The sequence below is a fragment of the Ctenopharyngodon idella genome, chromosome 8 (assembly GCF_019924925.1).
Source record: "Ctenopharyngodon idella isolate HZGC_01 chromosome 8, HZGC01, whole genome shotgun sequence".
In the NCBI taxonomy this organism is placed as follows: Eukaryota; Metazoa; Chordata; class Actinopteri; order Cypriniformes; family Xenocyprididae; genus Ctenopharyngodon; species Ctenopharyngodon idella.
Genome location: NC_067227.1, coordinates 4,264,823 through 4,280,759, shown reverse-complemented (window position 1 = coordinate 4,280,759; position 15,937 = coordinate 4,264,823). Strand labels below are relative to the sequence as shown.

The following is a 15,937-nucleotide window of genomic DNA, read 5'->3' as shown; positions in this document are numbered from 1 at the left end:
GTATAACTTTTAGACTCATTCTTTTTTATCATCACTTACTTTTTTGAATGAGGAAGTTTCTTTATTATTTTTTAATACTGAATGGAAAATTCATATTGAATATTGAACTATATTAGATGAATGTGATCACATGATTTCGAAATGCATTCATTTGCAATCGTCAGAGTGTGTTGTTGTTTTTGTTTGTTTGTTTGTTTCAAGAGTGGAAAGATTTGGGAAAAGAAGACAGTGAGCCTGCCTAGGGTAAATCAAGATACCATCTAAAGAGCATGGTCGGCTGCTTCAAGTGGCAACAGAATCCCTAAAGCCGATTGGAATTCAATCAGATAAAGACATTTCATGGACATTTGAAGAAAAAAAATCTTTTATTTTATTGTATCCATTACAGTCAAGCTGCGTGTGTCTTTGGTGTTGATCTAAGCTTAATTTGGGGTATACACGCCAGGTTATATATACAGGATTGTGTAATAAATGCCAAGTGTTCTAGTAATCCAATTGTGCCTCAGGTTTAATACTGTTCCACAAACCTAGAGGGATGTCTAGAACTGCTACACAGTTGTCATATGATTTCTGTGACACTTGTGGGGTGACAAATCTACAGTAATGACAGGCATGCAAAAACATTTAAATGTATGCAGGAACTGGGTTAAGCAAATTTAAAAATGTAAAGTAAATGTGAACAGCAATAGTGTTGCTGGCCATTCAAAACCTATGAATTCAGCACTGGTTTTCAGCCTCCATGGAGAGCATTAACTATATTTTATACTCAAATGTGATGTGTAATACCACAATACTCAACTCAACAAAAGCTGCTGTATACACATCCCAGAGTCATTTTTTATATTTTCTCACCACCTCTAAACTTTTAAACCTTAGTGATTGTAATCCAAAAAACCCCTGCTGAGAGTTTAGAAGGTTACAGTTTGTAAAATATTTTATGAATGTGGTGTAATGCTCTATTTAATAATTGATTGACATATGCTTTGTGAGTTTAGATATGGAAATGGGCATTTGTATCATTGAATATGGTTTAAGCAAATTGAAATGAGTTTTAAGAAAATTAAGAGTAGAATATAAGCCTGACACTCAAACGACTAGTCACTGCACATCCCTGTTTTATGACCAAAAGGCCATCTTAAACAATGTGTCTCAGTAGCATTTACATTTTCCTTGTGGGCTTTACTAATTGTTTCTTTTTCAAAGTTTCTTGCTCAAAAAGTGAGTTCAGCTTGGAAGGAGATTACTTATTGGGTGGCCTTTTCGCTTTACATGAAATTGAACAAGCAACACCCCTGTTCTCCCCAGAGACCACTGAATGTTTCAGGTAAGCAAGGATTTTTTTATCAGCTGGGTTATCAATATGCAATGTTGTAAATCAAAGCAGCATTTCCTCAAAGTCAAATTTATAAAATGAAAATTAAATTACATGCTATTAACTTCCTCACTGATGTTTTCAAGGCACCGTTCCTCAAAATCTGGCTATCAGATGATGCAAGTAATGAGGTTTGCTGTTGAGGAGATTAACAACTCCACCACTCTTCTGCCCAATGTTTCTCTGGGCTATGAAATTTTTGACCATTGTTCTAATACAAAGAATTTCCCTTCAGTCTTAAGTTTTATCTCAAAGAATGGATCAATAAAACCTAAAGAAAAACTCAACAACTATCAGCCTAAAGTGATTGCTTTAACAGGGCCATATGGAAGCACAAGAACTATTACTATTGCACCACTGATCACAATGGACCTTATACCATTGGTAAATTGTTTCTTTTTATACAGTTTACATAACAAAATGCTTACACACTTACTCCCTACCCTTTGTTCAGGACTACCAAGTTCTCTCTCTCTCTCTCTCTCTATATATATATAATGCTAATGAATTGTTTATAGTTTAGTGTTTTCTTCTCCTTCAAAGGTGAATTATGGAGCTTCTACCTCTGCGTTAAGCAACAAACTAAAGTATCCCTCTTTTGTAAGAACAATCCCTTGCAACAAAAACCTGATAGAGATGATTATTCACATCATACGGTGGTTTGGATGGAACTGGGTTGCCTTTCTTGGTAGCCAAGATGATTACAGTTCAGACGCACTAAAGCTGTTTAACGAGTATATAAGTAATACTAGCATTTGTTTGGCTTATCAAGAGAGTATAAGCCTAAACACAAACTACAATCTAACATTTCAAAAGATTGATATGCTCAAGATCAATGTCATTGTTGTTTTGGCTCTGTCACAATATGCAAGCAAAATTATCAAAGCAGCCATAGCAAACAACATCCAAGACAAAGTATGGATTGCAAGTCAGTCATGGGCGATGAATCAACAGATTCCCAGAGAGCCAGGAATTGGGAAAATTGGCACAATCATTGGTATTACGGAGAGATTGTTGTCAGTGCCTGGATTTAATGAATTTGTCTATAAAGACAGGAGAACAACTGATGTTAACCATGATGAAGAGGGTGACATCCAGAGTACAAGAAAGATGTGTAATCAGGTTTGTGATTACTGCACATTGTTGACCGCAGAGGAGATTATAAATGAAAATCCCACATTATCCTTTGCCATCTATTCTGCCATATATACCATAGCTCATGCTTTACATAAGGTTATGCAGTGTGACATGAATGAATGCCGCAAAAACACAGCGGTTAAGCCATACATGGTGAGTGAATTCATTTGAATCCATGACAAGTTGAATCATTGTTTTAATTACATTATTGAATAACCATGTTTTAATTAATTAAATAATGAATAATATTGTTAATATTTTTATGAAATTGCATATTATATTATTTTTATATAATAATTTAATAAATGAATAAAACAAAGGTAATATTCATTTAACTAAAGTTATAGTAATATTTTACTTTTTTTTTGTTGTTGTTAAAAAATAAATAAATAAATCACCACAACTTACAACAGCTTCTGGGAGAAATAAAGAAGTTGGATTTTCCACTCAGTGGCCGTCAGGTGAAATATGATGATAATTATGATCCAACCATCAGTTATGCAGTTGTGCTCTGGCACACTGATGTGAATCCTCCACAGTTTGAGATGGTGGGCACGTATGATACATATCCAGAAGTGACTTTTACCATCAACAACTCTCTCCTGCCCTGGCATAACAATGGTTCTGTAAGTCTTAATTTGATAAGCCTTTATCTAAACATTTAACTTTATAGATTCCAGTTTTTCTCAATCAGTTTTGAAATACTGACATCAAGACTATTACAACCCGAATTCCGGAAATTAAATGTTCAAATGTTTAAATTTGAATAAAATGAAAACTAAAAGACTTTCAAATCACATGAGCCAATATTTTATTCACAATAGAACATAGATAACATAACAAACGTTTAAATAGAGAATTTTTACACTTTTATCCACTAAATTAGCTCATTTCAAATTTGATGCCTGCTACAGGTCTCAAAAAAGTTGGCACGGGGGCAACAAATGGCTGAAAAAGCAAGAAATTTTGAAAAGATTCAGCTGGGAGAACATCTAGCAACTAATTAAGACAATTGACATCAGGTCTGTAACACAATTAGCTATAAAAGGGATGTCTTAGAGAGGCAGAGTCTCTCAGAAGTAAAGATGGGCAGAGCTGTGAAAGAGTGAGTAAAAAGATTGTGGAATATTTTAAAAACATTGTTCCTCAACGTCAAACTGCAAAGGCTTTTATTAAATAAAAAAAAAAAAACTGGGCATAATAAAGAAACTGCGTCGTGGTAATGGAATCCCAGTTTCAAATCACCCCGGTCGATAATCAAACAAATGCACAAAACTACTTAAGGAAAATGATTGAATTTATTAAATTCATTAAATTATTAAATTTATTAAAAATAAATATAACAAGTGAAAGGGAGCATCTCTTCAGGGTGTCCAAAGGCCAAAATAACAAACAAAACAAATCTAGAAAGGAAAAGAGGGAGGGATTAAATAACCTAAGTAAATATAAAAATAAAATACATTTACCTTCCCTAACTCCCTAACGAAAAACAAAGTACAAACCAAGTTACCAAAATAAATAGGCAGGACACCCCTATGCTCCACGTTCTTGAAACATAACTTTAGGAACAGTTGAACATGACCAACAGGTTGTACAATCGGTACACTTTCACTTGGAAGTAACAAGTTTGATAATCGGCCGGAGGAGGGATCCAGGATCTCTCAACCCAAACGTGGCCAAACCAACAATGAGCTCCATGTTAAAGACCACGCCTCCTCTGAACCGCCAATAGAGAAAGTGTACACCATCACTGGACAACCTACTAGAACACTGACAGAACAAGAGGGAAAAGAAAACAAACAACACATACCAAATACAAGAACGCAGGTTGTAAGACTTTGCAAATCTCATCATCTACAGTGCATAACATCATCAAAAGATTCAGAGAAACTGGAGAAATCTCTGTGCATAAGGAACAAGACCGAAGACCTTTATTGGATGCCCGTGGTCTTCGGGCCCTCAGACGACACTGCATCACTCATCGGCATGATTGTGTCAATGATATTACTAAATGGGCCCAAGAATACTTTCAGAAACCACTGTCGGTAAACACAATCCGCCTTGCCATCTGCAGATGCCAACTAAAGCTCTATCATGCAAAAAGAAAGCCATATGTGAACATGGTCCAGAAGCATGGTCCTGTTTCAAAGTGGAAACGTGTTCTATGGTCAGACGAGCCAAAATTTGACATTCTTGTTGGAAATCACCGTGAAATCATTTCAGGGAAGGCCTTGTGTATTTCAGCAGGACAATGCAAAACCACATACTGCAGCTATTACAACAGCATGGCTTCGTCGTAGTAGAGTCCGGGTGCTGAATTGGCCTGCCTGCAGTCTAGATCTTTCACCTATAAAGAAAAAAACGTCAAAGACGACCACAAACTCTTCAGCAGCTGGAAACCTGTATCAGGCAAGAATGGGACCAAATTTCAACACCAAAACTCCTGAAACTCATAACCCAGACATCTTCACACTGTTTTGAAAAGAAGAGGAGATGCTACACCATGGTAAATATGCCCCCGCCCCAACTATTTTGAGATATGTAGCAGGCATCAAATTTGAAATGAGCTCATTTTGTGCATAAAATTGTAAAATTTCTCACTTTAAACATTTGTTATGTTATCTATGTTCTATTGTGAATAAAATATTGGCTCATGTGATTTGAAAGTCTTTTAGTTTTCATTTTATTCAAATTTAAAAAACGTCCCAACATTTCCGGAATTCGGTGTGTAGATTGTTCTGTTGATTGCATATGCATGTATACTACTGAAAAAGCACATTTATCATAAAGCTGACAAAAGATCTTTTTTTCTATGTTTGAAAGCAAGATCTGAGAAATTTGTGGGTAGGAAATTATGTGATTTGTATTTTGTAATTCAGAATGGAAATTGAATATTTTTCAGATGGCTTAGTTTGAGAATATTGACCTCAGTTTAGAGAAATGTGTAAAATCAGTTGAGAAAAACTTTAAATTTAATGAAACATTTTCCTATTCCTTTAAGGTTCCTTTCTCAAACTGCTCTGCTGAGTGTAAGGAGGGATTTTCAAGGCAACCTGAAGGTTTTCATAGTTGCTGTTTTACGTGTAAAAAATGCCCATACAATAGCTATGTGAATTATTCTCGTAAGTACAAATTAAGTATCCAAAAACATTACATGCAGTTCAAATTTTTAATTTATTTTTTTTTGTTGTAATTTTCACAAGCAAGTGTTACATTTTCAAAACTCAAAGTAATCTCAGAAAAAACATTAAAATTGCACTTTATTTGTGATTTTTTATTTATTAGACATTTTAAGTTTATAACTATTTACAACAAAGCCCAAGATCTGCCCACAATCATAAGCTATAAAGATAAGACTTAATAAAATTAAAATAAATAATTAATAAATAAACGCCGTGCACTTTAGCTGTGCTGCACTCCAAAAGGGCAATGTCCAGCAAGTAGGACATCCAAATGGACATAGCTGGGGTAGATGGTTCCAACCACAATTTCAGGATGACCTTTTTATAAGCAGTAAGAGCAGCGGACAGAGTCCTCTTTTGATTGACAGACAGTGACAGCGAAGCATCATCTAGCAAAAGAAAAACCAAAAAGGAGGTCCCAGAACATATGCATATACACCGATCAGGCATAACATTATGAGCACTGACAGGTGAAGTGAATAACACTGATTATCTCTTCATCACGGCACCTGTTAGTGGGTGGGATATATTAGGCAGCAAGTGAAATTTTGTCCTCAAAGTTGATGTGTTAGAAGCAGGAAAAATGGGCAAGCGTAAGGATTTGAGCAAGTTTGACAAGGGCCAAATTGTGATGGCTAGATGACTGGGTCAGAGCATCTCCAAAACTGCAGCTCTTGTGGGGTGTTCCCGGTCTGCAGTGGTCAGTATCTATCAAAAGTGGTCCAAGGAAGGAACAGTGGTGAACCGGTGACAGGGTCATGGGCGGCCAAGGCTCATTGATGCACGTGGAGAGCGAAGGCTGGCCCGTGTGGTCCGATCCAACAGACGAGCTACTGTAGCTCAAATTGCTCAAGAAGTTAATGCTGGTTCTGATAGAAAGGTGTCAGAATACACAGTGCATCACAGTTTGCTGCGTATGGGGCTGCATAGCCGCAGACCAGTCAGGGTGCCCATGCTGACCCCTTTTCCACCGCCAAAAGCACCAACAGTGGGCACGAGAGCATCAGAACTGGACCACGGAGCAATGGAAGAAGGTGGCCTGGTCTGATGAATCACGTTTTCTTTTACATCATGTGGATGGCCGGGTGTGTGTGCGTAGCTTACTTGGGGAATACATGGCACCAGGATGCACTATGGGAAGAAGGCAAGCCGACGGAGGCGGTGTGATGCTTTGGGCAGTGTTCTGCTGGGAAACCTTGGATCCTGCCATCCATGTGGATGTTACTTTGACACGTACCCCCTACCTAAGCAGTGTTGCAGACCATGTACACCCTTTCATGGAAATGGTATTCACTGGTGGCTGTGGCCTCTTTCAGGAGGATAATGCACCCTGCCACAAAGCAAAAATGGTTCAGGAATGGTTTGAGGAGCACAACAACAAGTTTGAGGAGTTGACTTAGCCTCCAAATTCCTCAGATCTCAATCCAATCGAGCATCTGTGGGATGTGCTGAACAAACAAGTCCTCACAACTTACAGGACTTAAAGGATCTGCTGCTAACATCTTGGTGCCAGATATCACAGCACACCTTCAGGGTCTAGTGGAGTCCATGCCTCGACAGGTCAGGGCTGTATTAGGTGTGGTCATAATGTTATGCCTGATTGGAGTATGTACCTGGACTTGCACTGCTACACAAAATTGCACTTTTTTTTTTTAAAGTTTCAGCATATTTTAAATGATGTTAATAGAAAACACAAAATCAAAGTATCCTTTTCACTACAGAAAATAAGTGTTTAATCTATATAAATGTTTAATTCACAGTAACTGCCTTTCATAATGCTGTTACTACTATAATGCTATCTTTTCATTAGCATCTCTTCTTGTTTAGTTTAATACATTTGTCTATCATTTAATCCAACTGATCTTAATATTTAATCGATGAATCATTTGGTACATCTATACATTCTATAAAAGTGGCTTGCAATTTCCAAAACGGATAACTAAATATAAGGAAATAATTACAGAATAAGCAATTTATCTCACATGAAAACCACTGGTGTCAAAAGTATTCACATTCATTAGGTAGAAGTATAGATACTAGGGTTTAAAAAAGATTTCTGTAGAAGTTGAAATATCAACTCAAGCTTTTTACTCAAGTAAAAGTGTAAAAGTACTGGTTTCAAAACTACTTAAAGTATAAAAGTAAAAGTAATGTAAGGGAAAAAAATGTCATTAAGGACAAAAGCTTAGGCCGCGCCACAGGGGCCTATTGTGCACTACCCCACCCCCACCACCTCCTCAAAAAAACATTTTTCTAAAGGCCATATAATGACTATAATGTTATATTAAAATGTTAATGTTGAAAAATTTGGGATACACTAGGCTACCTGTTTGTACCAACCTCCTCGCTGGTGCTTGGTTGGGACATTTTGCTCGAGTTCTCTTCTTGAGTCTCTGCCACGGACATCTTCGTACTTCGCTGCATAAGTCTGCTATGTCCAGTGTTGGGGGTAACGAGTTACAAAGTTAGTATAGCCTACTTATCACAACATTGTCAATCGCAAACGTCAATTCAAACGTCTCTCTACCGAACTGCCTACTGTAGCTTAATTTGCGGAGGACGAAGAGAAAGCACCCGTTTGATAAATAAGCCAGTAGTGGAGAAATAATAACTTTTAAGAAATAATCTTTTTTGAGTAACGACCCCAACACTGGCTATGTCCTCCTTGCTGGAGTGTGACGTGATTTGTGTCATGTGCAGGTGCGATGGATCGCGTACAAACCAATAGGGTGTCAGAATGGTATATGTTTATACTTCTCATCCAACCACAATCAAATTCACTTTATCCGGATGGCGCGATTTATCTGGATAGGTTTTTTTTTTTTTTTTGTGGGGATATTTTTGGTTCCCATGAGGAAAACAACTTTAAATCATACTGTGGTGACTTAAATTATGTTTTTTTGAAAATCTAAAATATCAGAAATTTTTCTGTGGTGGGTAGGTTTAGGGGTGGGGTTAGTGTAACCTCATGGCCGTATCATATCTTCTTCAAATCTTTTAATCTCACACTGGATACATACTATCTCAAACATTATGTATTTTACTTTAAAGGCACAATGTGTAAGATTTTTTGGATTAAAATATCAATGTTATATTTTGTTGACTTATGTACTTATCCCAAATGTTTCCAAGAATGTTTAAATCCAGAGAAATAAGCAATTTTAACCAGGACACGGACTGTGTCCGTGCGTCGCCTATCAATGACCCGCGTTACCCTCGATTTCCTCAACTATTTGGATGGATACATTCATTGACAGAAAACTAATCATGTTATATAGCTCAACACAGGAAGTCTTATTGTTTAGATCTTGTTTGCTAGCTTACTGCAGTGTGCATTAAGTGTCTCATAGCAGCCGCCGAGCAAACACAGCGAAACAACTTTCCACACACAAATGTATCTACTATGATAAAAAAGTTCCGCTGCTCTCGAGCCGTGTGTCGCGCTCGTCTCTCATTAGCAATCACTCCAGCGGTCTCATTCAGCTCCCACAGCACTCGGCCCTGCTCTGCTTCATACTACAGTAACATTAATAATCTCATCCATGAACATGACTTCTGCCCGAGTCCCATCCCGATTCTTTTCCACTGGCTGTAGACAAGAAGACAACCCCTCCCATGATTCCGCGGCATCAAGCTACATCTTTGTTTTGAATAAGCGACCTCTAGTGGTGAAAATTTACATATTGTGCCTTTAAGTCAGTTACATGTTAGGTAATGTGTGTATTTTTTGAATGCGACAACTGTAGCCTGTATTACTGTAATGTCTTTAATTCAGCAACAGGGCTGATTTGAAATATGTATCTTGCATTGCTTACTATTGAATGAACTGATTGCTAAAACTACTACACTGAAAGAAGATCATTATGTTCTGGTGATTTAACCAAATGTTCTCATTATATATTAGAATGAGCTTGTGTTTTGAAACAATTATTGTGTAAAAAAAAAAAATGGTATATTTGCTGTGCTAGACTAACTGAGACTTGTTACAGCACTTGTATACAGTTGCCCTCTTATTGGTCTGATTGCTTCTATTGTTCTTCTCATTTGTAAGTCGCTTTGGATAAAACCGTCTGCTAAATGACTAAATGGAAAGAAAAAAATGGAAAGAAAACATGTATAGATTGACTAGCTGTGTTACAAGTGTGAACAATTTGGATTTTTGTAGGTTAGAATTTCCACCTTATGAAAATAGTACAAAAGTGAAGTATATTCTTTTAGTGTACTGTACTTCTTTTTCAGAAAGCTTACTATTATAAACTTTCATATTATTTTTTCAGGGGACCCCTATACCTGTTTTCCATGTGCAGAGAATGAATGGTCTGATGAAGGCAGCACAACATGTAAGAGACGTTCTGTTGTCTATCTTCAGTTCACAGAAATCCCCTCCATCGCTGTCTTGGTTTCTGCCATATGTATAATTATTTTACTCATTGCCATATTTTGTATTTTCGCCTACAATTACAACACACCAGTGGTGAGGTCAGCTGGTGGTAGCATGTGTTTCCTGATGTTGACGTGTTTGATTTTGTCTAGTATAAGTGCATTCTTTTTCTTTGGAGAACCCACATCTGCACTTTGCCTCCTGAGAAATGCCATATTTGCATTTTTCTTCACTGTCTGTATTTCCTGTTTGACTGTCCGTTCCTTTCAAATTGTTTGTGTTTTTAAAATGGCTGCTCAGTTCCCTAAGGTGCACAGCCTTTGGGTAAAGCACAATGGCCAGTGGCTCTTCATTGCATTGGTGTCTGTCATTCATTTAATTTCTTGTGTTGTATGGATGACTTTTTCTCCTGACAAACCCATTGCCGACTCATGGACTTTTAAAGATCAAATTATGCTCATCTGTGAAATGGGGAATGCATTAACCATAACCATAGTTGTGTTCATAGGTTGGTTTCTTGGTTTCCTGTGTCTCTTGTTTTCTTACATGGGAAGAGATCTGCCGAAAAGTTACAATGAGGCCAAATCAATAACCTTCAGTCTAATTTTGTACTATCTGACCTGGATTGTATATTACACAGCATACCTCTCTTTCAAAAGTAAATACATCACTCTTTTAAATGCAATTGCCCAGATATCTAGTATAAATGGCATTCTCTTTAGCTATTTCATACCAAAATCTTACGTCATAATATTCCAACCACAAAAGAACACTCCTGCATACTTTCAGACATCTATTCAGAATTACACCCAAACCATTAGTAGGACTTAGACATTAGTCTTTGTGTATCCACCTTATTTTTAATGTGAGAGCAGTGCTGCCATTTGTAACTTGAATGTGCAAGGCTTCCAGTCTCATCCACGTCCAGTTATTTTAGCTGTACAAAAACAGTCCTTTATGCTGACGGATATTGCTAGTATTTATCATATTATCTGAATCTGTTATCGTAATCATAAACATGATTTGTATCACAAATAGTTTTACCGTCTACTGCACTTTGTTATTCTTCTAGTTATTTAGAGGCTAATGAATGGGAAGTCTAGCACATTCACAGAAAGTAGCTTACTTTTGAGTTGCAAAATAAGGTGGATATGTGTTAACTCTTAAACTCTGTGTTAGTGGCTTAGATTCTTCACTTTTATGTTACCACAATGTTAAAGAAACGCATAGGCAAAGTAGAGAATCTGTTCTGGGGTTCAATCTGCATTAAGATAATATGTGATTTTTGAGAATAAAATGAGTAATTGACATATAAAAAGCTTTTGTTTACATGTTCGCGTCAACACTAATGTAACAATGTAATGTAAACAATTTTTGTTTCTCTTCTTTTTTTAAACTTATAATAAAGAACACTTTCAGAACGTCCATAATAGTGTCCAATTGTTACATTACTTGTTTTCAAAAGTAATATTATTACTTTACTTATTACTTCTGCCAAGAGTGTTTTTTTACACTACTTGTTATATTACTTTTCCGTTACACCCCATAAAATTTGTAATTGTGTTCTTTTTTCCTCAAAAATTCTAACTTGACATGTGCATCTCATACATATATAAATGATGTGAACACATCCACCTGGAAGTTTGGAGTATGGCTAGAAAGACCTTGATTAGATGGTTCAGGTGTGTTTAATTGGGGTTGGAGCTAAACTCTGCAGGACAGTGGCCCTCTAAGAGCAGGATTGGACAACCCTGGTTTAGATGGACTACTAAACATGAAAAAGAGTGGACTGACCTGAAAGCAACATTTACCACAGAGTCTGTACTGACCTTTTTTGACTCTGCAAAACCATTGAAGATACCTAGATGCTTTAAAAGATGGGTTAGGTGCAATACTGCTACAAGCTGATGGTGCTAGATGGAGACCAGCGTATGCTTATAGGACCATGACAGATGCTGAACGACGGTATGCACAAATAGAAAAAGAGTGTTTAGGATTAGTATATGAATGAGAAAAAATCCATAGTGATGTTTATGGTTTGGACATATATTTGGGAATAGAAAAATGCAAAAAAAGAGCCAGAGAAGCAGTATACTGGCTAGGTATAAATGCTGACATTGAGAAGATGGTATATAGGTGTGAAACATGCCTCAAATACAGAAACAAGCAAGCCATGATAATAGCAGACTTCTGAAGCTTGGGAAAAGGTTGGCACTGATCTCTTTCATTTCAATTGGAAGAATTATCTGTTCATGATATATAATTATTCCTAATAGATGGTTTTACTGGCAGGTACAACAGCCAGTACACTGTAAAAAGTAATACGCTCTATCTACTCAATAAAACTGTGGCAACAGATTACATGCAATATTATTAATTAAATTCAACATATACAAATTGAGTTAGAATTAATCAAATAAATTCCTTAAAAGTCAACCATTTAAAATGTGTAAAATTAGCAAACAACATTACAAAAATCACAAACTGAAATAAAAAGCAGAGTCAAACTGCCCAACTAAATGAAACACCGATCACAATAATGGTAACCAAACATTTTCAATAAAATCAACATCAACATCTAAACCTGTGTTAATTCTTGTATTTCTCGTTGCTTCAGTGATTCTGCTTGTTATGATCAGGTGTCTAAAATTTTGGCAATAAAAAATAAAGAGTTCTTAATCCATCTTTGACGTCTGTCTGTTATTCAGATATTTTTTGTTTAAATTTTACTTAAATTTTACTTGTTTTAAATGGTTGACATTTAAGGAATTAATTTGATTAATTCTAACTCAATTCTATTTCTTGAATTTAATTAATAATATTGCTTGTAATCTGTTGCCAAAATTTTATGGAGTAGAGTAGATTTTATGGATAGCGTATTACTTTTTACAGTGTAATGTAATAAATCAAATTGATATTTACCACACATGGAATTCATAAAGCAGTAGTTAGTGACAATGGGCCATGTTATAATTGCAAGCAGTTCCAGCAATTTGCAAGGCAGTATGAATTCCAGCATTTAAGAGAAAGAGCAACCAAAATACCTCTTTCCAAGAAGAATGTAGTGAGAGTTGAATGCAAATAAATGGAGCAGAAAAGCAACTGTAATGGAAGAAATGAATCCCAGATCTTACAAAGTGCAAACAGAAACTGGTCAAGTGGTCATAAGAAATCGCAGTAGTTAGTTAAGAGACTTTAAATGAGCATCAGCAAGATGATCTTTATCCAGTGAATAATTGCACATCTATCCATTGTTGAAAAATCTCTTGACGAAGCACGTTGATAGGCGTGCTCTTGCTCTTGCTCTGGGTGATGTGTGTGTGCACGCTTATCAGGGAGAAGTGCCCATACAAGGAATTCTGTCCTTTATTACGTGATAAAGGGCCATACTCGAAAAAAACTCCCCGAAACCGGTATTTGGCACAGAAATACTCTATCATACGTCCAACTCGTGTTTTGAAACTTTGGCCATGTTTTGCATGAGAATGCAACTCTTTAACAGTGTATATAAGTCAGAATGCATGAAATAACATTAGACCCCCCTTTAATTCTGATATGTAAAAATGTGATGCAGAACTTGTTTCAGTTTGTGTAAAGTGTTAGTGTTCAATGGCATGCCCGTTTTTTTTACATTTTGTGTTTAAAATGTTGAATACTGTGATGAACGATGTGTCACTCTAAAGAAAAGGCGGATGTACAGTAACATTCAAGATCATTGTTATTTTTGCTGTTTGTTAGATGTACCACTAGATGGCAGTGTTATGTAAAGTTATGAAGAGGACGCGGTAGAGATGAAAAGGGAGCACAGAGAGTTCACAATTCACAATTTTTGGTGTCTCCAGTTACCTAGCAGACACAGGGAAAACATACAAACTCCACACAGAAAGGCCTCCTCAGTCAGCCGGGACTCGAACCGGGGAACTCCTTTCTGTGAGGCAACACACTTGAGCCACAGTGCCGACCCAGTTATACCATCCATAAAATAGCTCATTACAACCTTATTCAGAAAACAATCCTGTCCAAAGTGAGTTACGAAGGTGCAATATTTCATGCTCTGTTACTCTAGCTTGATTTGCCAGAACCCCTGGGACTGAACAAGTTTTGACATTTCACCTGCCATTTCACTTGTGATTTCTTCTGATTTAGGAATTTGATAATGTTCGCATATTATGCTCTCATTCAAGTTTTTCAGATCTAACCATTATTTTCTTTACACAGACCATTGATTTGACCCAGTCACTCACACCCAATGTCACCCTGTCCAACTCCTTTTTTAGATGCTCGCAGAGAGGTGCCAGAACTCTCCTTGGTGCATGGACTACAGGCTGTGAATCTGTTTTAAAGGGTTAGTTCACACAAAAAATTAAAATTACCCCATGATTTACTCACCCTTGTGCCATCCTAGATGTATATGACTTTCTTCTTCCAGACGAATGCAATCGGAGTTATATTAAATAATGTCCTGGCCCTTCCAAGCTTTATAATGGCAGTGTATTCGCTATTGTATTCTATTGAGGATGAGATTTTGAAGCCCAAAAAAGTGCAACCATCGATCATAAAAGATATCCACACAGCTCTGGGAGGGTTAACAAAGGCCTTCTGAAGCAAAGCGATGTGTTTGTGTAAGAAAAATATCCATATTTAAAACTTTAAAAACTAAAATAACTAGCTTCCGGCAGACGGCCGTACGCACGTTGACTTATGCCAAAAGAGTAACCCCTGACGCAATGTAGGAGTAGCGCAAGCTTTGATGCCGCTCCTTTTTTCTTATAACAAAATCCGACATTTCTCTTTAAAAATTCTCATTTTAGACTTATAATTTGTGACTGGTGTTTTGTTTTGCTCTCTCCTCTGCGCTTCCGCGTTCGTCAATACATCATGTGTCGGGTCAGAGTTCACTCTTTCACCATAAATTGATGCATACGGCCATCTGTCGAAAGCTAGTTATTTTAGTTTTTACAGTTTTAAATATGGATATTTTTCTTACACAGACACATCACTTTGCTTCAGGAGGCCTTTATTTTTAAGGACAGGATACATTTAATTGGATACACATGGTTCACAGAATTATACACCAGTTTCCCCAAATTATACGCACATGTCATAATTAATTACTATATTTTTGGGGGAAGGGTGACAATCTGATACACCAAAAAAAAAATGACACTGTAAATTTTTTATACATTTTGGAAAAAGTAATGCCAACAAATGTGCATAAACATTATACAATATGAAAATCGTAACAAATGCTGTCCTTTTCAAGTACTGTGACCTGATCAGGTCATGGATAAGCAGGCATTATCCTGCCATTTTGATGTGACTACTTAATTTGATCCATATGACTAATTATGGTTCTTTGGCCAAACAGCATGCAAAGTAGAATGACAGGCCTCTGACATAATCTTCCTCCTCCTCCTCCTCCTCTTTCTTGTTCCATTTTTTTCTTTGGTATTTCAATGAACAATTGTGTGACTTTTAAACAGTATTTGAGACATGGAGGAACACAACATTTTTTTGCAAGTGAATCATAATATTAGATAAGTGGTAAGCATTTACTATTAGAAATATTCTAATCTGAGAGTTTTGCAAATAGTGTACCAGAAAAGCATATCATGTGGGAGCAACAAGAATGTGTTAACAGTCTAGTGTAGAGGAATTTTTATTATTTATCATTTATTTTCTTGATTTATAAAATGATGCATTGATATTTGTTTTCTTTCTGTCTTGTATGACATTTAATACAGATTGTTCAGTGGAAAATTACTGCTTATGCTGTTATTTTTTTGAGAAGCGCTTCTGAAACTAACAAAGGAAGTGAGGCAAGGGTGCAGATGTTTTGTCTAGGCAGCTTGGAGTTCAATAGTG

General features: G+C 36.5%; 1 protein-coding gene across 1 annotated transcript; it reads left to right on the top strand.

Moving 5' to 3' along the window:
- Positions 1 to 1,447: 1,447 nt before the first annotated feature.
- On the top strand, positions 1,448 to 10,903 carry LOC127517767 (taste receptor type 1 member 1). The gene is made up of 5 exons (XM_051903858.1): positions 1,448 to 1,756; positions 1,916 to 2,662; positions 2,923 to 3,135; positions 5,511 to 5,631; positions 9,969 to 10,903. The coding sequence occupies exons 1-5, from the start codon at positions 1,448 to 1,450 to the stop codon at positions 10,901 to 10,903; spliced, it is 2,325 nt and encodes a 774-aa protein (XP_051759818.1).
- Positions 10,904 to 15,937: the final 5,034 nt, after the last annotated feature.